The sequence below is a fragment of the Nicotiana tomentosiformis genome, chromosome 2 (assembly GCF_000390325.3).
Source record: "Nicotiana tomentosiformis chromosome 2, ASM39032v3, whole genome shotgun sequence".
In the NCBI taxonomy this organism is placed as follows: domain Eukaryota; kingdom Viridiplantae; phylum Streptophyta; class Magnoliopsida; order Solanales; family Solanaceae; genus Nicotiana; species Nicotiana tomentosiformis.
The window spans coordinates 141,867,756-141,895,369 of NC_090813.1; the positions used below are offsets into that span (position 1 = coordinate 141,867,756).

The 27,614-nt window shown below is 39.1% G+C and overlaps 1 protein-coding gene and 1 non-coding gene across 2 annotated transcripts; one reads left to right on the plus strand and one right to left on the minus strand.

Moving 5' to 3' along the window:
* Positions 1-3,633: 3,633 nt before the first annotated feature.
* Positions 3,634-3,740, minus strand: LOC117276142 (small nucleolar RNA R71). The gene has a single exon (XR_004506368.1). It is a non-coding gene; the product is annotated as a small nucleolar RNA R71 (small nucleolar RNA).
* A 21,534-nt stretch (positions 3,741-25,274) lies between these two features.
* Positions 25,275-26,405, plus strand: LOC138905749 (uncharacterized). The gene is made up of 2 exons (XM_070194271.1): positions 25,275-25,374; positions 26,017-26,405. Exons 1-2 carry the CDS (start codon positions 25,275-25,277, stop codon positions 26,403-26,405), a joined length of 489 nt encoding a protein of 162 aa, XP_070050372.1.
* Positions 26,406-27,614: the final 1,209 nt, after the last annotated feature.

A 27,614-nucleotide genomic window follows, 5' to 3' on the forward strand; every position in this document is an offset into this window, starting at 1 on the left:
ATTTGTACTCAGTCATAGAAATCATTGTACCTATTTACCTCAGTCTCTGTTATTTGCTAATATACGGTGATACTCGATGCGGGCTGTGTTCCCTTATTATTGATGATGGTGAGGCTAGTGAGGTACATGATTGAGTGACGCCGAGGGCCTGGTTGTGAGGATATTAATACCATAGTGCGTGAGTTGTCCGCGTAGCACGTGAGTTGACCGTGCGGATCCAGGTATTGATACCATAGCGCGTGAGTTGTCCGCGTAGCACGTGAGTTGACCGTGCGGATCCAGGTATTGATATTGATTGCGTGAGGCCGAGGGCATGGTTGTGAGGATATTAATACCATAGCGCGTGAGTTGTCCGCGTAGCACGTGAGTTGACCGTGCGGGTCCAGGTATTGATACCATAGTGCATGAGTTGTCCGCGTAGCACGTGAGTTGACCGTGCGGATCTAGGTATTGATATGATGGCACGTGAGTTGTCCGTGCTTAGCGCTTGGGCTTTGGGAGCCCCTCCGGAGTCTGTACACACCCCCAGTGAGCGCAGAGTGTTGAGTGTTTTGAGTATTGACTGCTGAGTGCGAGTGATGAGTGATGGAGTGACACTGCTGTGAGGTTGTATTTATTTGTGTTGTTGCTACATTTTTCTTTTAAACTTCTTTGTGGAATTTACAGAGTTATGGAATTTACCTATTTATTTCTGCTTATTTTTAAATTGTGAAAATAAATAATTGGACTGTTTTACTTAGCTCGTCGCTATTGCTCAGTTCCTTAGTTATTTCTGTTACTTGCTGAGGTGGTTGTACTCATGCTACACCCTGCACTTTATGTGTAGATTCAGGTGAGTTAGAGCGCGTCGATCGTTGAGTTCATGCCGGGTATCTGTGGAGATTGCAAGGTAGCTGCTAGCGTCCGCAGGACCTTGTTACTCCTTTTATCATTTCTTCTTTTGGATTGTATTGATAGTTAGACAGTTTCATTTCTTAGTTCATAGATTTAGACGCTCATGACTTAGTGACACCCCGATGTTTGGGGCTCATTTCCGTATTTTCTATATTATATTTAGAGTTGATTTAGTTTATGAGAAATTCAAATGTTGGAAATGTTTTATTAAATTCTTATGATCGGTTTAGTAGAAATATTTTGGAAAATAGGCTTGCCTTGTAACACGATAGGCGCCATCACGACCATGGTTAGATTTTGGGTCGTGACAATGTCATACTTTGGCCATGGGCCATATTGAAGGACAATTGCGAATGCTGACTAAACATCAATATAAAGCTAGGCTGACAAGGTCACCATAACTACTACGACTGGAAAACCAACAAAATATACATTAACGGCTTACAAGCCCAACATACTGTACTAACTGACAGGATATGTCTACAAGCCTCTACTGATGGATGTACTATGATCAGAATAGGGGCCCGACCTACTCATAGCATATATACATATATATACAAGATGTACATAAAGCTCTAGACCCGGCAACTCCGAAGGGCATGGAGCTTACCGATCAAGCTGAACTCGAGAAACACCTAATGAGGAGGTCTACCTGTCTGTCTGTGTGAACCTGCATGCATGAAATGCAGCGCCCCTAGAAAAGGGACGTCAGTATGAAATAATATACCGAGTATGTAAGGTAATATACTGAAAGCTGAAGTTGAACTGATAATATAATAACTGAAAGTAACTGGGAGTCAAAGATAATGTGAAGATATGCTTACCTACTGATACAGACTCAACTCTCTCAATATAGTAAGTAAAATAGTTGTCCGGCTTTATAAGGCTCGGTATATATATAACTGCTCTGCTGTAGTGGGATCGCTCATAGGCGCTCGACCACAGTAGGCTTGGTATATAACTTACCATCTAATCAGAGGTTGCCCAATAGGGGCCTGCCCATCGATTATAGCTCGATGGTAATGAAAATACTTTAATATTGTAAATATAAGCTCTTTGCTCTCTTGATTGGAAGAAGATAATACTCAATTAAATATGAAGTCCCGATAAGGAGAATACTTTAATTTATGGGACTAGGATAATGTATTTAAATTCGGGAGTATGAACTTCTCTTTATGCCTCGTTATCAAATATATGTAATTACAAGATCATGCCAACATGAAGGGAGGGCTTATCCTTAACATACCTGAGCCGGTTCTCTAGACAGCCCTTCTAGCATACGACAATTGTGACAAAATTCGTGACGGCAAGATCGCTGTAGGAAAATATCCGTATGATATTCTTGAGAAGATTGCACCGTACTCCCTTAGAATCACAAAATTCCGTTGCTATTACCTTATGAAATCTCGTATGAATTTTTGTAGCAAATTCTGTATGATCACTTTGTGAATTTGATCACAACCTTGCAAGATACCTACTGAAGCAATAACGTTAGAGTCTTTATGGCTTTTTTTGTGAATTCCATATCTTTGTGAGTAATGCAAATCTTGAATTTGAGAAGTCATCTTTCAATCATTTCTTTAAAGATTGCCACCTTGCAAAGTTGTTCAAGAGTCACTTAATGGCTCATGTATGTGGCTGCCATGTTAATGCCTTAGTCTTTGTCCAAAGACTTTATAATCATCCACTCATTATTAATTAACTTGTTAATTTTCTCATTATTCAATAATTATCATATTATCCACATAATTAGGAATTATTTCAAATTACTTAAAATACTACCCACTTTTAACACACACACCTTTCTATTATGGTCATGTGGTACCTTGTATGACCGTATTTTATCTCAAAATATCAAACTTCGATGAAAATTTATTTTCTTTGATTTGCTTACCCTCTCACCTTCACGAATTTACTCATCACTTGTTTGAAGTAGCATAGTGCTTATAATCTCCAAATAATCTCATTCCCGAACTTACGTCGATTAGCTTACGACGAAACTTTAACGTACGAAAATGCAGGATGTGACATCTTATTTCCGAGCTTATATCAATTTATTTATGGTGTACTTTCACGTACGAAAATATGTGGTGTAACAAATTGCTACCGTACGAACTAGATATCAAGAAACAATTGCGATAGTTGTGGAAGGAAATAAATCTCCCCGAGAATATAGAGAAGGTTGGGTAATCATCAACCAAAGAAATTATGGATGGAGATGATGATAATGTTGATTTGGCTGCAAGAGAGGCAGCCCAACAACGAGAAAAAACCGCATGAGATGCGGAGGAAGATGCTTTTTGAAATGCACAACTTGTCTATGAAGAGGAGAGGGATCGAAAAATTGTTCAGAATCAACCTTTAGGTGCTGGGAGACCACTTGGCGATAATGCTAGAACGGTCTACAACCGAAGCTTATAAAGTGTCAGACCACCTCCAGTGGCTGCGAACAACTGCGGATTGAAGCAAGGGTTGCTCCAAACTCTTCAGAATTATTGTATATTCAGAGGGAAGACAAACAAAGATCCAAATACACATCTAATGGACTTTGAGGAGATTATGAACACCTTCCAATACAATGGTGTTTCACAAGATGCAGTATATTTAAGGGCATTCCCCTTCGCACTCAAAGATGATGCAAAGCAGTGACTTAGAAGCTTGCCCTAGGGATCAATTAGAACATGGGAGGAGATGACCAGAAAATTTCTTGATAAATATTTCTCCTCAGCTAAAACGGGCAAGCTTAGAAGAGAAATCCATAACTTATGCCAGAAAGAGACTGAAATTGTGTTTGAAGCATGGGAGAGGTTCAAGGAATTAGTTCGAAAGTGTCAACATAGTGGAATTGAACTCTGAATGCAACTCCAGGATTTTTAGGATGGTTTGACACCGGCCTTACGTAGAACATTGAGTAATGCAGCTGGAGGTCCTTTGATGAAAAAAACACCAGAGGAGATAGTCACTATTCTCGATGAATTATCTGAAGATGCAAATCAGTGGCCCTCTGAAAGTGATGAAAGAAGAGGGGCGAATAGTGTTCACCAGGTTGATGCTAACACACCTCTTGATGCCATGGAAAAAGAGATAAGGAAGCTGACCTTAGCTTCTATACAAAATGTGAATCACGCAGCTTGTGATATATGTGGAAGAGGACACCCAACTCATGAGTGTCAAGCCTCAACTGGGCAAGTAAATGTTGTGGGAAATTATAACTTCAATGCAATGGGTCAGAAGCACCCCAGTGTTTCATGGAGTTCACCCAGGAGTACTGCAAATGCATGGCAACAAAACAACTCCAGATTTCAGGGATAAGGAGCTCCAGGCTTCCAAAATCAGCAAAGGCAGCAGTTTCAACATCAACAATCCAATCAGCCTGGGCTAGAAGATCTGATGAAGTCCTTCATTGTCAAGACATATGAGATGTTAGATTCTCATAGTGCAGCTATCAAAGAACTTGGCTCAGGGCTGCGAAACTTGGAGAAGCAAGTGGGACAAATTACTATAGTCTTATATGTGAGAATCCCATGTACTATGCAGCTGATACTGAAAGAAACCCTAGGGAAGCGGTAAATGCTGTAACTCTGAGAAGTGGACAAGTAGTGAAAGAGCCCACCCCTATCCAAAAAGAGGTGGTACTTGAAAAAGATAGTAGGGAGCAGCTGAAAATTGAAGTTGATAAGAAGAAGAAAGGCAAGAAGGGAATAGAGAAAAAGAAGAAAGAGGAAACTTGAAGAAGGGAGGAATCTAATGAGAGCGCGCATATGCCTGCTTTACCTTTTCCCCAAAAGCTTTATATAGAGAAGGTGGACAAGCAATTTGAGAGATTTCTGGATATGCTGAAATAAGTTAATTTAAATTTTCCATTCACAGAGGTGCTCTCCCAAATGCCAGCTTATGCTAAATTCTTGAAGTAGATCCTCACAAAGAAGAGAAATATAGAAGAGACATCAGTAGTCAAGCTCATACATCATTGCATCACAATCTTGCAAAACAAACTCCCACAAAAGTCTTTGTGTGATTATGGTGCCTCAATTAATTTAATGCCTTTGTCTATTTACAAGAAACTGGAAAATGTGCTTGGAGAGATAAGGTCTGCACCAATATCTTTGTAGCTGGCAGACCAAACAACAATAATACCCGAGGGGATAGTAGAAGATGTCTTAGTTCGGGTAGATAAGTTCATTTTTCCAGTAGACTTTATAGTGGTGAAGATGGAGGAGAACAAGGAGATACCCCTAATCTTGGGAAGACCATTCTTAGCAACAGATAGAGCAATTTTAGATATACATGATAGAAAACTCATGCTTAGAGTGGGTGAAGAGACTATGACATTCGAGATAAATGTAGAGACGGGGGTGATAAAGGAGAAGCCGGTTGCAAGTGTTGAGTGAAAGGACAAGGGTTCGAAAGAAAAGGCTACAACAAGTGGAAAAGATAAGTGTGAGGTGTACCCCAAGAGGGCTGAGAAGAAGCTGTTCGCATGGATGTGTGCATTGGTTCGGGCGCGTGGAATGGAGCCCGACTTCGACTCAGGCCAGGGAAGTTTCCTTTACCTTATTTTTTTTAATTGTGTGTCATGGGGACATGCGACAACTTAAAGTGTGGGGTGGGGAAAATTATATGTTGTATGTATCTATGTTAGTAATTTAGTTTTGTTGTTTTAGTAGTAAGAGATAGAAAAATGATAAAAACCATAAAAATTTAATGGTTTTCTATTTTTCCCGACGATGGATATCATTCGACGGGTTTCTTGAGTGATTAAAGTCGAAAGAAAAAGATAAAATGATTTTAGTTTATTAGGTAGTGTAATAATCCTCCCTTGGTTTTTCTTCGTGTCCCGGTTCTTTTCCAAGGGTTTTGTTTGAACCGAGCATAGTTAGTTTTTATTTTTGTTAGGTGTAGGAAACCTTGTACTATATTTTGAGTTAAATGCAATATCTCTTGACTTGGTTATGCCTTGAGAATAAGGAGTGCTTTAGTTGTGACGCTTAGGCTCAGTTTTTGACTCTTGTATAAGTATCTTAATTTGTATGATCTTAACTTTGCTTAACTGCTTTGACTAGAGTGTCTTGATAGCCCGATCCCACGTGAGTTATGTGCCATGTGTATGTGATGTTTGTGTTATTCTGTGCATTACATTTGATGTTTAGAACTTGCCCCGTATATTTGCAAAGCAAAATAGTAGTTTTATTCAGTCTTGGAAGTGATATAGGCATTTCTTTGTTGAGACAATTATATGTTATTACCCACCTAATTGTTGTGTATCTTAGTTAATCCCGTTGTGATTGTAATTCTATTTCTTTGGCAACCACATTGCAAGCCCTACCCATTTGTTTGAATTGACCATCTATTTAAACCTTGTGCCTCACTTGAGCACTTGAATTTGTTATGAACTTTGTAAAAGTTAAAGTGTGGGGTGGTTGGTTTGGCTTTTGAGTGGAACAAATGAAATAAGGAGAAAGGTGCAACTTTTTGAAAAAGTAAGAGCCACTTGAATTGAATAAGAAAGAGAAAATAAATAATAGTATTGTTGTGCAAAATATTCTTTGATAAGTGGTAAATCTTGCTGTAATTGTGCTTAAAGAAGTGGGAGTTAATGTATAATGATGTTAAGGTGGAGGGTTTGACATAAGTGTGGGATTTTGAATGTTAAATTATATGTATTAAAGTGCTTAGGGAGGTGTAGTCACTCTTATATCTAAATGTATCCTACCTGTCCCGCAGCCTACATTACAACTAGTTAAAGTCCTACTTGATCCTTGACTGAATGAACTCAATTAGTAGAGTAGTACACTACAGGAAAGCCTATGGTGCATCTTTTGTGGCATATGAATGTTGTTTCTGAGAGTGAATGAATTCTTTCTATTTGAAGTTCCTAATTGTTCTTAAATTTGATTGTGTAAGGAACTACTCTCTATTATTGTATGAGAGCACTAAATTCATGAAGGAAAGGAAATGCTTGACCTATATGTTGAGTAAGTGAGTGAGTTATGAATAATGCGTGGTACTTTTGAGTCAAATCTTGAGGCGAGATTGTTACGCTACTGTGCTTAGTCTATTTTAAATATTCTTGGTGTAGTGAGTTAGGGGAGTTGCTAAATAAGGTTGTGTTTATATAAAATGTGGTTTGATTGCTCGAGGATGAGCAATGGTTTAAATGTGGGGTGTTGATGGTAGGCTATAATCTCGTATTTTAGTCGGTTATTACACTCCAATTTACTGCACATTAATTGAGTTTCAGCTTTAATCACTAGTGTTTTGCATTAATTATGTGTTTTATGTGTTGCATGAGTGATTTCGAGCTATGTAGATGTTATGGAACGAATTCGAGTGATTTGTGTTATACCCCGCAGTATTACGTCAATGTTATGCTCCGCAGTATTATATTACAATGAAGTTACGCTCCGCAGTATTTTATTACGACGATGTTACACACTATAGTATTGTACGTTGAATTTGTCGTAAGATAATTGACATCAGTTCAAGGAGAAGATTATTTGGAGATTATAAGTATTATGCTATTTCAAACAAGTGATAAGTAAATTCATGAAGGTGAAAGGGTAAACGAATCATAGAAAATGAGTTTCGTTGAAGGTTGTCAATTTGGGATATAATACGATCCGAGCCATAATACCCGGTATTTATGGACTAGTGCCATACAAGGTACCACATGATCATGATAGTAAGATGTATAAAGTGTGCTAAAAGTGAGTAGTATTTTAAGTAATTTGAGATAATTCTTAATTATGTGGATAATTGATTAATTATTGGATTAGTGAGGGTTTAACAAGTTAATTAAGGAAATGAGTGGATAATTTTAGATAAGCCACCCCTCCCCCCCCCCCAACGTGGCATCACACTAGCCCAAATAAGTGACTCTTACTCCATGTAGCAAGGTGTCACATTTAAGAAATTTGTTGGCCAAGTCATACATAAGGTGGGGCCTACACCCAAAGACTTAATACTCCTCTAATTCACTTGGTGTCTCTACAAAATAATGGAGAGAGTTTCACCAAAGTCTTAAGAGACTTTGGTCCTCTACTTTCTTTGGTTTTCTAATGGCTTCAAACGTGAAAGGCTCTCTAAATTCACAAAATAAAAAGGGCTTATGACTTTGAGAAATTACAACAAACATGCAGATGAAGCTTCAACAAAAGTCATACACAAGATTATGATCCAATTCACAAAGTGAGATAGATTAGCAATGTGATTTTGCTTCAACAAAATTTCATACGAAGTTATACTGCATAATAGCAACGGGATTTGTAATTCTAAGGGAGCACGGTACAATCTTTCTCAAGAATATCATACGTATCGATCCCTATTTCGATCTCGCTATTACGTGTTTCGTCGCAATTGGCGTGTGTTAGAAGGATTGACAAGAGAATCGGTTCAGGTATGTTAAGGCTATCCCTTCTTTCCTTTTGGCATGATCCAAATGATACAAATGAAACGAGCAAAATACGCAACTTTCATAAATGACTCTATTCATAGAAATACTAGGGGTGTCTATATTGTTGATTCCCCATGTGTCTTATTATTCTATCATCTGTTCATGGGTCTCAGAAAATACGTAAGTTGATAAAGTTTATTTCATGATATTAATCAGAGGCATAATGGTCTAATGACATTCCGAGAGATTTTATTGATGTACTTGTCCTGCATTGCGTTCATTTATACATGTACATTTACCCATGACCAGATGGCGTTATACACGCATATATATATATACATTATATGTATATATGATATGGAAAAAGGTTACGGCGTTATATACATACCACCACCTGATAAGCTATTATATGTTGATGATTTGCCCACAGTGGCCGAGATGATATGATGGAATGCACTCAGAGGCTTGATGATGTTATGAACGCATATCACTATGCATGGTATGACATTATACGCATATGCATGACATTATAAGTATTAAATGATTCACAGAGCTATGCAGACTTACATGTCGAGTCTTTTACTCCATGTTTCTCTCATGTCTATTATTTGCTGATTTTTATTCCATACATACTCGGTCAATTATTTGTACTGACATCCCTTTTGCCTGGGGACGCTGCATTTCATGCCCGCAGGTCCCGATAGATAGGTCAAGAGTGCTCCAAGTAGGCTATCAGCTCAGTGGAAGGTGTTGGTATGCTCTATTTACTCTGGAGTTGCTATTTGGTCAATATGATTAAGATATGTATTGATTGGTATGGCGGGGCTCTATCCCATCCTTTATGACAATTATGTATTTTTAGAGGCTTGTAAAAAGATGTTATGTATATGAAAGATTGTATGGCCTTATCGGCCTATGTTCAGTGTACGAGTGATGATTTCGGTCTTATAGGCCGTATGTCTTAGGTATAAGTTGGTATTACATGTTTTATTCTAGTTATCTCACGGCAGCCTTTCCATCTCATTTTCCTATGATAGTATGATACGAAGAGATACGTTATGTTGGTACTCGACTGAGTAAGGTAACGGGTACCCGTCACGGCCAATCAGTTTGGGTCGTGATAAAAGTAGTATCAGAGCAGTTCTGTCCTAGGGAGTCTACAAGTCGTGTCTAGTAGAGTCTTGTTTATGGGTGTGTTGTTCACCACACTTATAAACAGGAGGCTACAGGGCATTTAGGACTGTCACTCTTCCTTTTTACTCTAGATTGTGTGGTAGAGCTCAATTGTAAGAACTCAATTTCCTAAATTCTATCTTATTAATAATATGACGATGCCTATATCTAGAAAGACGATCGGTAAGAGATTGAATGTGGCTGTGGAGGAGTTGATTCAGAGGAACTCGATTTTGCATCATTCTTATGATGGATAAATGTGAAGTTTTTAGTAGGCCATGTGTGTACTAAGACATGTAAGCTTCTTGATAAGGAGCCTTAAGGCAAGAATATCTATCCACCCCTATGGTGAAAGGCAATGAGAGATTCAGAAGATAGATACAAATTTCAACAAGTAAAAGAAGCAAGGTGAAAAAAGGGTACGAGGTACCCAGCTAATGAAAACTATCAATATTTACAATTCAGGCAGAGGAATATAAGCCTTTTGAGTTACCTTCAACAATAATAGAGGTATGTACAATTGGCCACACCCGTCTCATTTATGCCCTATGGGGGCTAACAGAAGTAGTATAAGAGAAGGCGGGATATCAGGATCTAGCTGGGATTAGGGTAACCCAAAATGGTGGATGGATTGTTAGCATTAGCTGACATTTCCGAAGGATATTGCAAATGTGCTAATAGATCTCCTTGTGAGACACCCAGATGGTGCACTCTAAAATAGTACAGCTAGATATGAGTACTACAAAGATAGGCACTAGAAACCTTGAAGGGATAAATATTATCTTAGTGTGGCTCCCGTCCCTAGTAGAGAGAGAATGTTAGGTAACCCGAAGAGCCAGTGGATAGGGCAAGGGGAGTTAAAAGCAAAAAAATGTCTTGTTGAAGTTTTTAGAATAAAGTAATAGACAGAAATATTAGCGGGGAAATAAGAAGAGAGTTAATGAAGCATTATGAGTAAGATGTGATACATGGATAACAACGTTAGATCAAAAAAAATATAACAGTATTATAAATTCTATAGTCAAGTCAAGGAAAAGACAAGAGGTGACAGGCCTTGAGACAACAAAAGAGTATAGGCCATAAAGTCATATTCTCATTTCGTGAAGTAAGTTCGTAACACCAACGCGACTACCAGAAGGAAAAGTTAAACCCCAAAATAATAGAAATCAGTATGGGATGGTGATTAAGATAAACTAAACATGAATTAGGGACTGAGTGATTTGATAATGGTCGACATCATGAGAATTTCAGATTTTTTTCCGGCGTTAATAGAATGGACAATAGAAGGGGATTCATGAGAAATTCAGAGAATGGCCATTCAGCAAGACGCTTTCCTAAAAATAAGCAATGTGAGCAAAGTTAAGCTTAAGGGACTGTATGTGACAATTATACTAAGTGTCACCCTCGCGAGTAAGGAAATTTGTTATCCTTGTTACGGAAGGATTACTGCGAGGCGAGTAAGGATCATCGATGATGTGAAAAGACACCAAAGATGAAGAGGTAAAACATCTATACGTAGATCATCGTAGCACTAAATCTTAGTACTCCCCTAAAGGGGGAAATATGGAGTGATGTGGCATTAAGTCAGAATTAAGTGGTTCTAGTAACTATCAAATAGTAAAGGAAGAATGAGATAAAAATTAGAAAGGAATGAGATTGCACTTATACAAATCCTACATATATGCTATGATTCTAGAACATTATGCAAACACGGCGTCAAGGAGAGAAAGTAAGGGTTCCTGCCCGAGATGTTATTGATAGAGATGGAGCCTGTGCGAGACGTAAGTCAAGACAAAAGAAATAACCCAAGAAAGATTACGCGGAATATTGATATGAGAATGGGCCAACGAGTAGTTAGTAGTTGATCCATAAAGAGCCTAGTTATGGCTAGACAAGAGGATACAAACAAATTAACAGATTGTGCAAGATGAACATAGTGAACCCCAACATGGGGAATTCAGTCTCGCAGATATGACATCGTTATCCTTGAGATATATTCAGATAGGAGTTGGGGTAGTTAAAGGTAAATAAAATAGAATGCCACTGGGAAGACAGTAAAAACTTCAGTTCAGAAGCAACCGTACGAGCACATGAGTGTGGAGGTAAGTAACTACAGATAATTATAGGCGAGGAAGGACATCAAAAATTCCGTTAAATATGCGATTTGATAAGCTCGCAGCTTTACAAGAGTTAGAGGGTCCTCCCTAAGTACTTCAGTGGAAGACTAGCTGAGGAAATAAGGAAGAAGGTTTCACTCTAAGCATAGTAACTCGAAGAATAAATGGTCATGTAAAAATAGTCTCATAACAACATTGCATGCACTCCATAAGAAAGTGACACCTATAGCGGCTAATGAACGGGTAGAATAAAAAAAAATTAAAAGTTGATATTCAAGATCATATGGGTTGTATGGAATTCCAATATGTGTGGGCACTAAGATAAGCCAAGTATTCATGCGACAAGTGGCAGAATGACCAGAAAATTGTAGAAATCATAATTGAGAACATTGCAGAATTACTCTTAATATCAGAGGCACAAGAGAGATAGTACAACAACCATATTCTATAACAGCTCTACGAGAAAGCTAGTTAGAAGAGTACCAGCCTCATAAGAAGTCAGTATGAAGCTCCCACCAGATTGTGTATGCACCAGAGGTGCAAGTATTATAATAGAGCTTCAAGTTGTGGATGTGAATTATACCTATGTGGAAGGTAGGTCATGAAAGAGCTAGAAGATGTGATGCGAGATTTTAATGTAAGGTAAAGGTGAGCAACGTACGAGATACTCACATGCAGAAGGTTGTGTATAATCTATACTTCAGATAAAAGGCTAGAAGCGTGGGGATTCAGTATCCAGGAATGTTAGCAACGCCGTCATTGGCATGTTTTCTAGCCTATGGTTTCTAAGCCTCGAGAAGTCTAATTAAGAGAGTAAAAAAGAGTTAGAGATAATGTGATGTCTCGCTTGATGTTCCAGAATGACATAAGAAAATCTATGATGCAAGCAAGTAGAAGGAAGGTTGCGAATAGTATAAATAGATATGTGTAGATCGCAAGCTAAAGTATGGTAGAGCGACCAGGTTTTAGGAAGACATTGGTAGTAGAATAAGGGTGTAACTGTGATAGACAAAGGATGACGTTTGGGCCTTCGATTGAGTAATGATTTGATTTCATGGACGGCATGGGATTAGAATATCCCCACCCATAAGATGAATCACGTTGGAATGCTATGAAATATGGTTATGGAAGTATGGTATCACCCCCAGGTGGGACAGGAAAATCACTTAAGATGTTCCCCGATAAGACCTGAGCCTTAGCGGCAATGTTACAAAAAAGGTCAAGTTATCGGTATTAAAGTGAATCAACAATGGATGGATAAAAGTTACAAAATATGAGATGCGATTAGACCATCATTCTTAAGAGGAACATTAATGAAGAAGCATTAAAGGACTTAGATTTATGCATATAGAATAAACAACGAGAGTAACCTGGAGTTTGGTAGCAGACCTCAGTAATGATAAATCGAAGTAAGAGTTAGGGTATATTATGACCTACCTAGATGCAGTAAAGTCATACGGATCTATGAGATAAGATATAATAATATTCGTAAGTTCAAAAAAGTACCGAGCAAAGAATTTCAGTATAGCTATAGATGTCCAGAGGGACATCTTGTCAAGCTCTGTATATATTTACAAAGTGAGGCCTAGAGATTGGCTAAAAACTGGAGAAAAATGCTGGACGGGAGAGTCGCATAGGTGCCCATACAAGGAAAAAGAGGTACAGGTTGCATGATAGAAGGTAAAAACAATTACGAAATTGGAAGGATTCTGACCAGAAGTCGTGGTATGAGAAAGAGGGATAGAGGGGGGAATGCCTTGGCCTATGGATTTATTCACAGAACAGTTGCCTAGATGGCAAGGAGAGAATACTAAAGTATTCGGAAGACATAGGTGATGAAAATGGTAAGTGCATCAGTCAACATTCGAGGACGAATGTTCTAAAGGGGGGGAATAATGTTACGCCCTGCAGTATTACGTCGATGTTACGCTCCGCAGTATTATATTACAATGATGTTACGCTCTGCAGTATTTTATTACGACGATTTTACACCCTATAGTATTGTACGTTGAATTTGTCGTAAGATAATTGACATCAGTTCAAGGACAAAATTATTTGGAGATTATAAGTATTATACTATTTCAAACAAGTGATAAGTAAATTCGTGAAGGAGAAAGGGTAAACGAATCAAAGAAAATGAGTTTCGTTGAAGGTTGTCAATTTGGGATATAATACGATCCGGGCCATAATACCTGGTATTTATGGACTAGTTCCATACAAGGTACCACATGACCATGATAGTAAGATGTATAAAGTATGCTAAAAGTGAGTAGTATTTTAAGTAATTTGAGATAATTCTTAATTATGTGGGTAATTAGTTAATTATTGGATTAATAGGGGTTTAACAAGTTAATTAAGGAAATGAGTGAATAATTTTGGATAAGACAAAATCCTCCCCCCAACGTGGCAGCACACTAGCCCAAATAAGTGACTCTTACTCCATGTAGCAAGGTGTCACATTAACGAAATTTGTTAGCCAAGTCATACATAAGGTGGGCCTACACCCAAAGACTTAAGACTCCTCTAATTCACTTGGTGTCTCTATAAAATAATGGAGAATCAGCAAAGTCTTAAGAGACTTTGGTCCTCTACTTTCTTTGCTTTACTAATGGCTTCAAACGTGAAAGGCTCTTTAAATTCACAAAATGAAAAGGGCTTATGACTTTGTGAAATTACAACAAACATACGGATGAAGTTTCAACAAAAGTCATACATAAGATTATGATCAAATTCACAAAGTGAGATAGATTAGCAACGTGATTTTGCTTCAACAAAATTTTATACGAAGTTATACTGCGTAATAGCAACGAGATTTGTAATTCTAAGAGAGCACGATACAATCTTTCTCAAGAATATCATACGGATCGTTCCCTATTTGATCTCGCCCTTACGTGTTTCGTCACAATTGGCGTGTGTTAGAAGTATTGACAAGAGAATCGATTCAGGTATGTTAAGGATATCCCTTCTTTTTTTTTGGCATGATCCAAATGATATAAATGAAACGAGCAAAATACGCAACTTTCATAAATAACTCTATTCATAGAAATACTAGGGGTGTCTATATTGTTGATTCTCTATGTGTCTTATTATTCTATCATCTGTTCACGGGTCTCAAAAAATACATAAGTTGATAAAGTTTATTTCATGATATTAATCAGAGGCATAATGGTCTTATGACGTTCCGAGAGATTTTATTGACGTACTTCTCATGCATTGCATTCATTTATACATGTACATTGACCCATGACCAGATGGCGCTATATACGCATATATATGTATATTATATGTATATGGGATATGAAAAAAGGTTACGGCATTATATACGCACCACCACCTGATCATCTAGTATACGTTGATGATTTGCCCACAGTGGCCGAGATGATATGATGGGATGCCCTCAGAGACTTGATTATGTTATGAACGCATATAACTATGTATGGTATGACATTATACGCATATGCATGACATTATAAGTATTAAATGATTCACAGAGCTATGCAGACTTACATGTCGAGTCTTTTACTCCATGTTTCTCTCATGTCTATTATTTGCTGATTTTTATTCCTTACATACTCGGTACATTATTTGTCCTGACGTCCCTTTTGCCTAGGGACGTTGTGTTTTTTGCCCGCAGGTCCCGATAGACAGGTCGAGAGTCCTCCATGTAGGCTATCAGCTTAGCGGAAGGTGTTGGTGCGCTTCATTTGCTCCGAAGTTGCTATTTGGTCAGTATGATTAAGATATGTATTGATTGGTATGGAGGGGCTCTATCCTGACCTTTATGAAAATTATGTATACTTAGAGGCTTGTAGACATATGTCATGTATATAAAAGATTGTATGGCCTTATCGGCCTATGCTCAGTGTACGAGTGATCATTTTGGTCTTATAGGCCGTATGTCTTAGGTATAAGTTGGTATTACATGTTTTATTCTAGTTGTCTCACGGCAGCCTTTCCGTCTCATTTTTCTATGATAGTATGATTCGAAAAAATACGTTATGTTAGTACTCGACTGAGTAAGGTGACAGGTGCCCATCGCGGCCCATCGGTTTGGGTCGTGATAATTTAGAGCTTTGAAGTATGAGTAAAAGCCCAAGGGAATAAGCCGGGATAGCGTTTAGGGGTCGAGAACAACGCCGGGATAGCTAAAATGCAAGACAAACCTGTACTTAGAGAAAGTCCCACAACCGTGGAGCATGGGACGGCGCGTGGCGCGCCGCGACTGCCTAATTTTCCTGAAGCCTATCAGGACAAGCTCTCTGAAGTTTCCCACAACCGCCCCGCGTGGCGTGTCGCCCCATGCGGTGTTCCTGTGTAATTTTTACAGAGTTATTATCCCTGTTCGCACAGGAAAATGTATTTTCGTCTGGGACCGACCCTACTTAGTATAAATACATGTAAAAATATTATTTTATGGACTTTTTGACACATCTAAGACCCTAAGGAGGCTAGAGAGAAGGTGGAGAAGTGAAAGCATAAGGTATTTATCATTCAATCCTCACTCAAGACAAGAGTTTGGATCGTTTTATGTTTTTCTTTATATTGTGATGAATTACTCCATATCTATGGAGTAGTTCTCTTTAGGGATTGATGAATTTGGTGTATTGATATTTGTTTATGGATATTAACTCTAGTTTTTATGTATTGAATCATTTTGGATGTTTTATATAGTTGCATCTATATTCACACGTTCATGTAATCGAGAGAGGCATAACTTGTGATATCTTTGTATTATCTTGTTGGTTGAATTTATTAATTCTTCTTAGTAATCGAAAGAGGCTAGTTGAATTTTTGATTAAACCTAGTTAGGAGGATAATCGAGAGAGGTTCTCCTAAAGACCAACCCACTACGAATTCTTGCATATCTTCACCGAGCTTAAACTGGTTCATATTGTGAGGTTGAGACTTAATCGAGCGAGGAGTTTCTACTAAATGCTTAAACTATTAATTGAGTGAATTCGAGAGACTCACTTGAACATTAGAAGTGGATTAACTAGAGTTAAATCCCGAACAATTATTTTGCACCTATCCAATCAACCCCTATTTTTTCCCATTGATATCTTCCTCACTTACTTTTGTTGCGATTGTCATAGTCAATTAGCTCTAGATTCATAGTTAATTTTAGTGTTTAATCACATAACTCTTAACTGTTGATCATCTTGGATAGCAACCAAGCTACAAACTACGAAAATACTGTTTAACTCCAATCTCCGTGGATACGATATTATATTATACTATATTCGACTAGCGAACATATTTAAGTGTGTGTTTTGCGCTCGTCAAATTTTGATACATCCATCTGGTTGTAAATTCGATTTCTTTTTTGCACTTTAATTTGATGCAAAAATACTTTTATACAGGCCATCGCATATGGTTCCGGTGGCCAATAAGTGTTATCACTTAGTAGTTGAATATAACCACTATAGGTTCTTGCATAAGCTTCGATATTACATTCTGTACCTACATACCTCGTGACAGGAAATCCAGCACAATCGAAATACTTCTATGCATGTGGACGTGGCATGTGGTAAGTTGTCCATTTGTTATTCGTGTTAGCTCAAACATTATGTGGAGGTTAATTTCATTCCTTGATGCAAATTGGTTCGAACACAAAAAATATGACGATTACTATACTATTCAACATATGTATGCCATGATGCTTGCTTTCTACACTTCTCAAAATATTTCATCAAATTTGCGTATGTTTTATGCCCCTTTCAACAAGGGCTGACGCAGTGCATGATCTACCCACAAATCACTCTGCAAGTTATTTGAATGATATCCTAACTATTGCAGTAAATGGCAGTCCCAAGCAGACTTTAACAACCCATTAAAGAACTGTGTTTGTTGCTAGTATGCCCCATATTTTACCATCATCCTTATGCAATATCTATTTCTCCGATTCAATCCTTGACTGTGATGACCCGATATGTCGTTTTGAATTTTAGACCTTATTTTTTTTATTCCGATACCTCTATTAGCTCCATTTAGTATTTCTCAATTTGTGTGCACAGTCCGTGTCTTTTTTCGAAAAGATTTTATGTGAAAATTTGAAGAAAATATGATTTTTGGCTTTAAAAATAACTTGACTTGACTACGATTAACATTTTGTATAAATGACCCCTGATCAGTATTTTGACGATCTCGGTGGGTACGTATCGTGATTTGAACTTGTGCATGTACCCGGAATTAAATTCGGAAGTGTCTAACTTGATTTGACTTGATTTATCGAAAGCTAGTAACTGAAGGTTCAAAGATTACCGTAGGTTGACTTTATGGCTACCGGGTTCAGATTTTAGTTTTGCGACATGGTATTGGTCCATTTTACTATTTAAAACTTGTCTATAATATTTTGTGCAAAACAGAGTTTGTTTGAAAGTATTCAAACACTCGATTTTGATCGTGCGAACGAGTTCGTATAATGTTATTATACTTGTGTGCATGTTTGGTTTGGAGACCGAAGGGTTCGGGTGAGTTTCGGATAAGCTACAAATCATTTTTAGACTTAGAGTTACTGGTTTCAGCTATTTGCTGGTGTCTGATGCTATGTGCTTCGCGATTGCGAAGCCATTCTCGTGATCGTGTAGGGGAAAGTGGGCTGGGGCAGAACTTTTTCTTCGCGAACGCGGGGACTGGGTCGCGAACGCGAAGTAGCGGGGGGCTTACCCTTCGCGAACGCAACCATCCTCTCACGAACGCGATTAGTTAATGGGTCTGGGTTGGGGGCGGGGGGGTAGTAAGGCAATACTCTACGCGAACGCGAGCCTAAGCTCTCATACGCGAAGGCCAGGGGTGAGGCCATCGGCAACGCGGAGGGTATCTCGCGAACATGTAGGCTATTTGGGCCGCTGTGCATCGCGATCGCATCAGGTGCTTCGCGAACCCAAAGAACACCTGATGCCCAATGATTTAAACATCTAAAAAAATCAGTTGTTTTCCTCATTTTTCACTATTTTGAAGTTTGAGCTCGTCCTAGAGGCGATTTTGAAGAGATTTTTCATCCCAACTTTAGGTTACTAGATTTTAACTTGTTTCCTTATATCTCCGCAAATGCCCATTGAATTTAACCTTTAATGGTAAAAATTAGAAATTTAGGTAGAAAATAGAGATTTTAAAATTTTGAGATTTAGACCTCAAATTGAGGTCAGATTTCGAATCTAATCAAGTAATCGGGCTCGGGGGTCAATAGGTAATCGGGTTTCTGTCCAAATCTCGAGTTTTGATCAAACAAGCCCGGGATTGACTTTTGTTGACTTTTTCCAAAATTATTAAAGATTGAATCTTTTCACTCGTGGATATTTTCTAAAGTCTATTTCGAATTATTTGAACTATATTTAGTTAGATTCGATTGGTTTGGAGGCTAATTCTAGAGGAAAAGTGGCGGTTGAGCATTGATTTGGTTGTAGAGTGAGGTAAGTGTCATGGTTAACCTTGAATTGAGGCATTAGGACTTGTTGGTTTATTTGCTACGTGAATTATGTGTGGAAATAAAGTATATGTGAGGTGACGAGTACATATGTGTTGTTATTTAGTTAAAGCATGTGTGTGGAAATTATTTCTTTGTTCTAAGTTATTTATTTGACTTTGTTTCTCCATGCTTAGGTTAGATTATTAATTATTCGTCTCATATATATTGATTATTTTAAAAATGTTGGAATTTTTTTGAAAGTTGAGTTTGATATTCTGGCACTATAATTGAAGTGAAATTATTTTCCGCCTTATATTTATTTTATGGATTTGTATCTTCATTTCATTGCCTTATTTGATTTCTGTTTTTGGTGATTTACTTGGTTATATTGTTGCTTATTCCGGAAGATAGTATTTTGTGATTTCGTACTTGACGTTTTATGATATTTTCCCTGTCTTATATCCCCTCCCAGTTAATATTTATCGTTCTACTTGTTAGTTTGCTGCTTTATATATATATATTTGTACATGGTATTTTATGTAAGTGCCTTGTCATAGTCTCGTCACTATCTCGTCGAGGTTAGGCTCGACACTTATGAAGTACATTGGGTCGGTTGTACTCATACTACACTTTTGCACTTCTTGTGCAGATACTGGTATTGGTTCTAGTGGTGCTTATATGTGTGTCTGCTCGGATCACATTGCTTCAGAAACTTGAGGTAGATCTGCTGGCGTTCGTAGACCTTGAAGTCACCTTCTATTCTTATCTTTACTGTAAATAGTTGTATTTATTTCAGACTATACTTGTAGACTTCTAGTTGCTCATGTACTTGTGACACCAAACTTCTGAGGTTGAGTTAGACCGCGTTATGTTATGGGTTTGTTTCATCTATTTCAGTTTTAATCTTCATTAATAATTGTTATTAATCTGTTTTGAACTGTTTAATTATTAAATTATTTAACTAATGTTGGATTGCCTAGCAATTTTACGTTGGCCGCCATCACGACCCCAAGGTTGGGATTTCGGGTCTTAATATTGACAATCAATCATATGCTTCATCGTCTGTCTCTTTAATCAATTGCATCCGTTGCAAGAATTTCTTTTTCTGATTATATATTTTAGTTTTCCATGAAAGGTTGTGTAGGCGTTGGTTGAGATATGCTCTCTGAAATATTTTCTTTAAATGCCTAACATAGTATTGGTGGTAGACGTAGGGATCCTTTCGTTCATCTAAAGCACGAAAACAACTCAAAATACCACAATATCGATCATATATTAGACAAATATGTGAATGCTGCTTCACACATGCATCTTTAAATAGTTCAAAAATTATGTCCAAGTCTCGGTACTCTCATTGGTGCAGATAGAATATGGAAGAGGGAATATTTGACTATTTACATCCATTCCAACTACAATCAACAACTTTATGTCGTACTTCCCATAGATATGTGTACAATCTATGGAGATGAGTTGCCTATAATGCACAAAACCATCAATAAATGGTTTAAAGGCCAAAACCACATATCTAAAGATATTTTATTGAATTTCAAGACGACAATCGTGTACCTATTTAACAACTATGCTAGGATGGTAGTGTTGCAAAGAACCCATGTACCTCGATAAAATTGAGAGTTTACGCCTGAGAAATTCCTTTGTTTCAATGGTACAACCATAAATTTGCTGTACTGATGTTACACACTGCCTCCCCTTGTACCATATAGACTCTTCAATGATCGAAATCAACACATAGATAATCATATCAGTATCCAGATCAAAATAATTACCATTGTATGAATTCATAATACAAGTATGTCTGCCGATGTATTTGCTAATAACCCACATACTGCTTTCACACCTTGCACGAAGCATCAAACAACAATCTTTCTCCCGGCAATGACAAACCACCTTTCAAGTTATTTTTATCGACTCAAAAATCTTAATTCCCGGGAAGTTTTGATGCTAAATTTTTTTACAACCCTTTGCAGGTGATTCTTGTTGTTGAAAAGCATACCTTTTCGAATATCAAGTGGCATTTCTTCATCCTACATTGTTGTTCGAATCTTATCCATATCTCTAGTGAAAGAATCATCATAGGTGATCAAGGAAGGGAATCTCCTTAGAACGATATTGCACACGAACCGTATATAGCGATGGCTGAATAGTCTGACCAGGCTGTACATTCATAATCATCTCGGTGGTGGCGTCATGCTCCATTGTCAACATCATTTCCTCTTTATGATAATCATCTTTATCATCCATAAAGAGTAATTTCCCTCTTTATGATAATCATCTTTATCATCCATAAAGAGTAATTTCTAGCATGACTCATCATCGTTATTATCATAGTCATTATCATCTTCTTCACTATGTGTATCTGCGATATACCTAGTGAGATGTACTTTAAAATGTGTTAAACTATGATCGACTTGTTGATTATTTTTCCTACACTAATAATCAAATAATTAACATTCTACAACTATAAAATATAATCTATTTAGCTCAGGATTTGAACCTATCATTCATTATTTATATGCATCATCAAATTATGCACTTGTTGTTTGCTAGTGCATGTACTAACACAATCTGTCCTTCCAAAATTCGAGAAAGTATCAACATTGTACAATTGTCCGTAACTCGTAAAGTCTTCAGTTGAAAAATCAATAAAGGGGCGATACCCACTATAGAAAAATACATTATTAATAAAAAGGAACACAAAAAAATATTAATGTAATAGTACAACTGGTAGTTTTATGTATTTGAGACTTGTTTCCCCTTTTGAAGCTTCTTGTATGTGTACTTGTGGTTTTATGACTTGGGGGAGTGGTTGGTTTCGTTTCGGGGAAGTTTTGGATTGATTTGGAATAATTGGTTCTTAGTTTGGAAGCTTAAGTTGGAAGCGTTAAATGAGATTTGACTTTTGTGAAAATGGCCCCGGAATGGTATTTTGATGGTCTGAATATGTTAGTATTGTGATTTCGGATTTAGGCTTATTCCCGGAATTAGATTAGGAGGATCCTTGGTTGAGTTTGCTCATTTTGCCGAAAGTTGGCAATTTGAAGGTTTCGAAATTTTTTAAGTATGATAATAGGTTGACTTTATGGCTATCGGGTTTGGATTTTCGTTTCAGGATTTGAAAAAGGTCCATTTTGTCATTTAGAACTAGTCTGTAAAGTTTGATATCATTCTGAGTTGGTTTAGTAGAAATCAGACGCTTGATTGTGATTTTAGCGATTATTAAGTTTTATTGTTAATTCTGTGTGTTTTGGTATTTTGAGCTTGCGGGAGAGGTTGTATGGTGTTTTTATACTTGCGTCGATGTTTTCTTTAGAGCCCTCGGGGCTCGGGTGAGTTTCGAACATATTTCAGGCCACTTGGAGTTGGATTCTAGGTTACTGGTGTGCTGGTACTGCGGTTGTCGCAATAGCGAGCACCAATTCGCTATTGTGAAGTTGGCAGGGGTCTCAGGCATAGCAATTGCGATGCCTTGATCGCAATTGCATAGAGGAATCTGGGTCTGGGCTGGTCGCTTTTGCGACCACTTGGTCGCTTTTGTGGCCCGGGCGGACTTCACAAATACGATGTCTTAGTCACATTTGCGACATTCCCTAGGCATGTGAGGCACTGCAATTGCAATCATTTGGTCGCATTTGAGAGGATTCGGATTTGTGGACCCCGGGTTGCATTTGCGACTTTTGCAGCTGAACAAATAAGTGGGAGGTCGGGGCATTTTCCCCCAGTGCCAGTGTTGCTAGAGGTCGGGCAAGGGCGGAGGCCGAGGCGGATTACGTGCTGCTGTAACGGAGCACGTGTTGCAGTAAGGGCCCATGCTAGGACCGCGACCGAGGAGCCACCAGTAGCTCCAGTTGTAGAGCAGGCACTTGAAGCGCCTGTTGCTACCCCTGGACTCCGAGAAACCTTAGCGTACTTCCTGAGTATGTTTGGTACCTTGGCTCTTGCAGGATTGATCCCAGTTTCGCCCGCTACTTCTCAGGACCGGGGAGAAGTCTAGACTCCCGCCGCCCGTACTCCAGAGCAGTGGGCTTATGTTGATCGGGCTCTGACTGTTATGCTAGTGCAGCCTGTGATTGCGGGTTAGCTTGAGGTCGGGCTAGCGGCGTCAGAGGAGGAGATAAAGAGGTTAGAGAGTTTCAAGAAGCATCATTCTCTTACTTTCAGTGGCGCAGATTCTGAGGATGCACGGGGTTTTCTAGACCAGTGTCACCATATTCTTCGTACTATGGGCATAGTGAAGTAGAGCGGGGTTGACCTTACTACCTTCCAGCTGACGGGGTCGGCATATAGATGGTGGCACACTTATGATGAGAGTAGTCCACCTGACACAACGCCACTTACTTGGGCTTAGTCCACTAAGCTCTTTTTAAAGGAGTTCATTCCACAGACCCTTAGGGATGTGTTGCGCATCGAGTTTGAGCAGTTGTACTGGGGGACTATGACAGTGTCCGAGTATGCTACGAGGTTTAGTGAGTTTTCTCATCATGCACCTGCTTTTGTTTCCACTGTTAGAGAGAGAGTCCGCAGATTTATTGAGGGACTCATTTACGGTCTCAGATTTTGGATGGCACGGGAGTTGGAGACTGATTCTCCATTACAGCAGGCTGTGGAGATCGCTAGGAAGTTGGAGTGTATCCGCGCCCAGGAGAGGGAGGATAGGTGAGGCCAAGAGGTCTCGAGATTTTGTTGGATATAGTGGCTCCCGTTTTATAGTTTCAGCTCGTCATGGCAGAGGTTATATCAGTCAACCCGTTCAGTCTGTACTTTAGGTTTCTCATATTGCTCTAGCTATTTAGGGAACTCAGAGTACCCATTTTGGACAACCATCTTCCAGTGCACCTCCTGCACGAGATTCCTACAACAGTTATTTCTGTCCGGGGTCAGTCTCAGCACCAGCAGCCACGCCTGCAGAGAGGTTGTTTCAATTGTGGTGATACTATGCACATGGTTAAGGATTGTCCCAGATTGCGGAGGGGTGGGCCTCCGCAGGGTTTTCAGGCTATGGTTGTTGCTCCACTTGCACACCCAGATAGAGGCAGAGGACAGACGGGTAGAGGGCGTCCTAGAGGGGGAGGCCAAGCCCGTTGTTAAGCTTTTCCTGGTAGGATTGAGGCTTTTGCATCAAATGCTGTCATCAAGGTATTTTTCGGTTTGTCATATGTATGCATCCGTTTTATTTGATCCGTGTTCCACTTATTTGTACGTGTCATCCTATTTTGTTTTATATTTGGATATGTCTCGTGATTCTTTGAGCACCCCTGTTTATGTGTCTATACCTATTTAGGATTCTATCATTATAGACCGTGTCTATCATTCTTATTTGGTCACTATCGGGGGTTATGAGACTAGGGTTGACTTTTTGTTACTCAATATGGTTGATTTTGATGTGATTTTAGGCATGCATTAATTGATACCACATCACGCTATTATTGATTGTCACGTTGAGACTATGACATTGGCTATGGCAGGGTTTCCAAGGTTGGAGTGGAGGGGTTGATTAGGTCATGTTCCTATTAGGGTGGTGTCTTTTTTGAAGGCATAACAGATGGTTGAGAAGGGGTGTTTGGCATACTTGGCCTTTGTGAGGGATGTTAACGCTGATACTCCTACCATTGAGTCAATTCCGATAGTGAGAGAGTTTCCATATGTGTTTCTAGAAGACCTACTAGGCATGCCACCCGATAGGGATATTAATTTTGTTACTTCTTGGTGTAAGGGCACTCAGCCCATATCTATTTCACCATATCGCATGGCACCTGTAGAGTTGAAGGAATTAAAGGAACAACTTGAAGGGCTGCTTGATAAGGCTTTCATTAGACCGAGTGTCTCACTTTGGGGTACTCAAACAATGTTACCGTCAAACAATGTTACCGTCAAGAACAAGCACCCACTACCATGTATTGATGACTTATTTGACCAGTTTCAGGGTGCGAGTGTATTCTCGAAGATTGATTTTGAGATCATAGTACCATTAGTTGAAGATCTGGGCTTTAGATATTCCGAAGACGACTTTCAGGACCTGCAATCGACACTATGCATTTTTGGTGATGTCTTTTGGGCTGACCAACGCCCCATCAACCTTTGTGCACTTGATGAACAACATGTTCCAGCCATATCTTGATTCCTTCATCATTGTTTTCATTGATGATATACTGGTGTATTCTTGTAGCCGAGAGGAGCATGAGCAACACTTGAGGATCGTGCTCCAGACTTTGAGGGAAAAAAGCTATATGCTCAATTCTCCATGTTCGAGTTTTGGCTTGATTCGATGGCATTAATGGGCCATGTGGTATCTAGTAAGGGGATTAAGGTGGATCTGAAGAAGAATGAGCTAGTTCAGATTTGGCCCATGCCTTCTATCGCTACTAAGATCCAGAGTTTTCTAGGCTTGGCCGGGTATTATCTTTGTTTTGTGGAGAGTTTTTCACCCATCCATCTCCTTTGACTAGATTGAATCAGAAGGGGTGCCCCATTAAGGTAGTCTAATGAGTGAGAGGAGAGCTTCCAGAAGCTCAAGATTGCTTTGACTACAACTCTAGTTCTGGTTTTGCCTTCAACATAGGGTTCTTATACCGTTTATTGTGATGCTTCACGTATTGGCATTAGGTGTGTGTTGATGCAGGAGGGTAGAGTGATTGCTTATGCTTCGCGTTAGTTGAAGCTCCATAAGAATAACTACTCGGTGCAAGATTTGGAGTTGGTAGCCCTTGTTCGTACGCTCAAGATTTGGAGGCACTATCTCTACGTCGTGTCTTGCAAGGTGTTCACGGATCACAGGAGTCTACAACACATATTCAAACAAAAGGATCTAAACTTGATGCAACAGAGGTGGTTAGAGCTACTAAAGGACTATGATATCACAAATCCTTATTATCCCGTGAAGTCCAATGTGGTGGCCGACACTTTGAGTAGAAAGGGTTAGAGTATGTGGAGTCTTGATTTTATTCAAGTTAGGGAGAGAACGTTAGCTTTAGATGCTTAGGATTTTGCCATCTGGTTCGTGAGGTTGGATGTTTCAGAGCCTAGATGGGTTCTTGCTTGTGTGGTTTTTCGGTCTTCTTTGTTTGAGCGCATCAAGGCGCGTCAGTATGATGATCCCAACTTGCTTGTCCTTAAGGACATGATGCAGTACGGTGATTCCAAGGAGGTGACTGTTGGTGATGATGGGGCATTGAGACCTCAGGGTCGGATTTTTGTGCCCAATGTGGATGGGTTACGGGAGCCAAATCTTGAGGAGGCCTATAGTTCGCGGTATTTCATTCATCCGGGCACCGCAAATATTTTGCATGATTTGAAGCATCACTATTGGTGGAGAAGAGTGAAGAAAACTATTGTGGAGTATGTGGCTCGGTGCTTAAATTATCAACAGGTTAAGTACGAGCATCAAAGACTGGGTGGTTTGATTTAAAGGCTTGATATTTCGTAGTGGAAGTGGGAGTGCATCACTATGGATTTTGTAGTTAGACTTCCAAGAACCTTGAGGAGATTCGACACTCCGTGGGTCATTGTGGATAGACACCAAGTCTGCACTATTCATTCCAGACATGACTACCTACTATTCAAAGTAGCTGGTTCAGATTTATCTTCGTGAGATTGTTTTCCTTCATGGTGTGCCAGTGTCTATTATCTCAAATCGAGGCACGCAGATCACATCGCATTTTTGGAGAGTCGTGCAGCGTGACTTCGGCACATAGGTCGAGTTGTGTACAATAATTCATCCACATACGGATGGGCAGTCTGAGCGCACTATTCAGACCTTGGAGGACATGTTACATGACTGTGTCATTGATTTTGAGGTCTCATGGTATTAGTTTCTATCGCTAGCAGAGTTCGCCTAGAACAATAGCTATCACTCGAGCATTTAGATGGCTCCGTATGAGGCCTTATATGGGAGGCGATATCGTTCTCTGGTTAGTTGGTTTGAGCTTGGGGAGGCTAGGTTGTTGGGCACTAATTTGGTCCATGATGTTTTGGAGAATGTGTAGTTGATTCAGGAATGGTTTCGTACAATGCAGTCCAGGAAGAAGAGTTATATTGATTGGAGGGCTCATGATGTGGCATTCATGGTGGGTAAGAGGGTATTACTTAGAGTTTCACCCATGAAGGGTGTGATAAGGTTTGGGAAGAAAGGAAAGTTGAGCCCTCAGTATATTGGTCCTTTTGAGATTCTTTAGAGAGTTGGTGAGGTATCCTACAGACTTGCATTGCCACCCAGCTTATCGGGAGTTCACCCAATGTTCCATGTTTCCATGCTCTGGAAGTACTATGGTGATCCGTCACATGTGTTAAATTTCAGCTTGGTCCAATTGGACAAGGATTTGACCTATGTTGAGGAGCTGGTGGCTATTTTTGGCAAGAAGGTCCGAAAGTTGAAGTCGAAGAACATTGTATCGGTGAAGGTTCAATGAAGAGGTCAATCGGTCGAGGACGCAACTTGGGAGCTTGAGCATAATGTGCAGAACCGTTATCCTCATTTTTTTGGCACTTCAGGTATGTCTCTATAATTGTTCGAGGATGAACATTTGTTTAATAGAGGGGAATGTAACGAACCAACAGGTCATTTTGTGTATTTGAGCCCCGTTTTCCCTTTTGAAGCTTCCTATATGTGTACTTGTGG

Bases quoted from the DNA above. Each gene is read 5' to 3' on its own strand.
- LOC138905749 (XM_070194271.1), top strand. From the start codon at position 25,275: ATGGGCCATGTGGTATCTAGTAAGGGGATTAAGGTGGATCTGAAGAAG. The intron at 25,375-26,016 runs GTTTTCTAGGCT...TGGATGTTTCAG, and splicing joins TATCGCTACTAAGATCCAGA to AGCCTAGATGGGTTCTTGCT.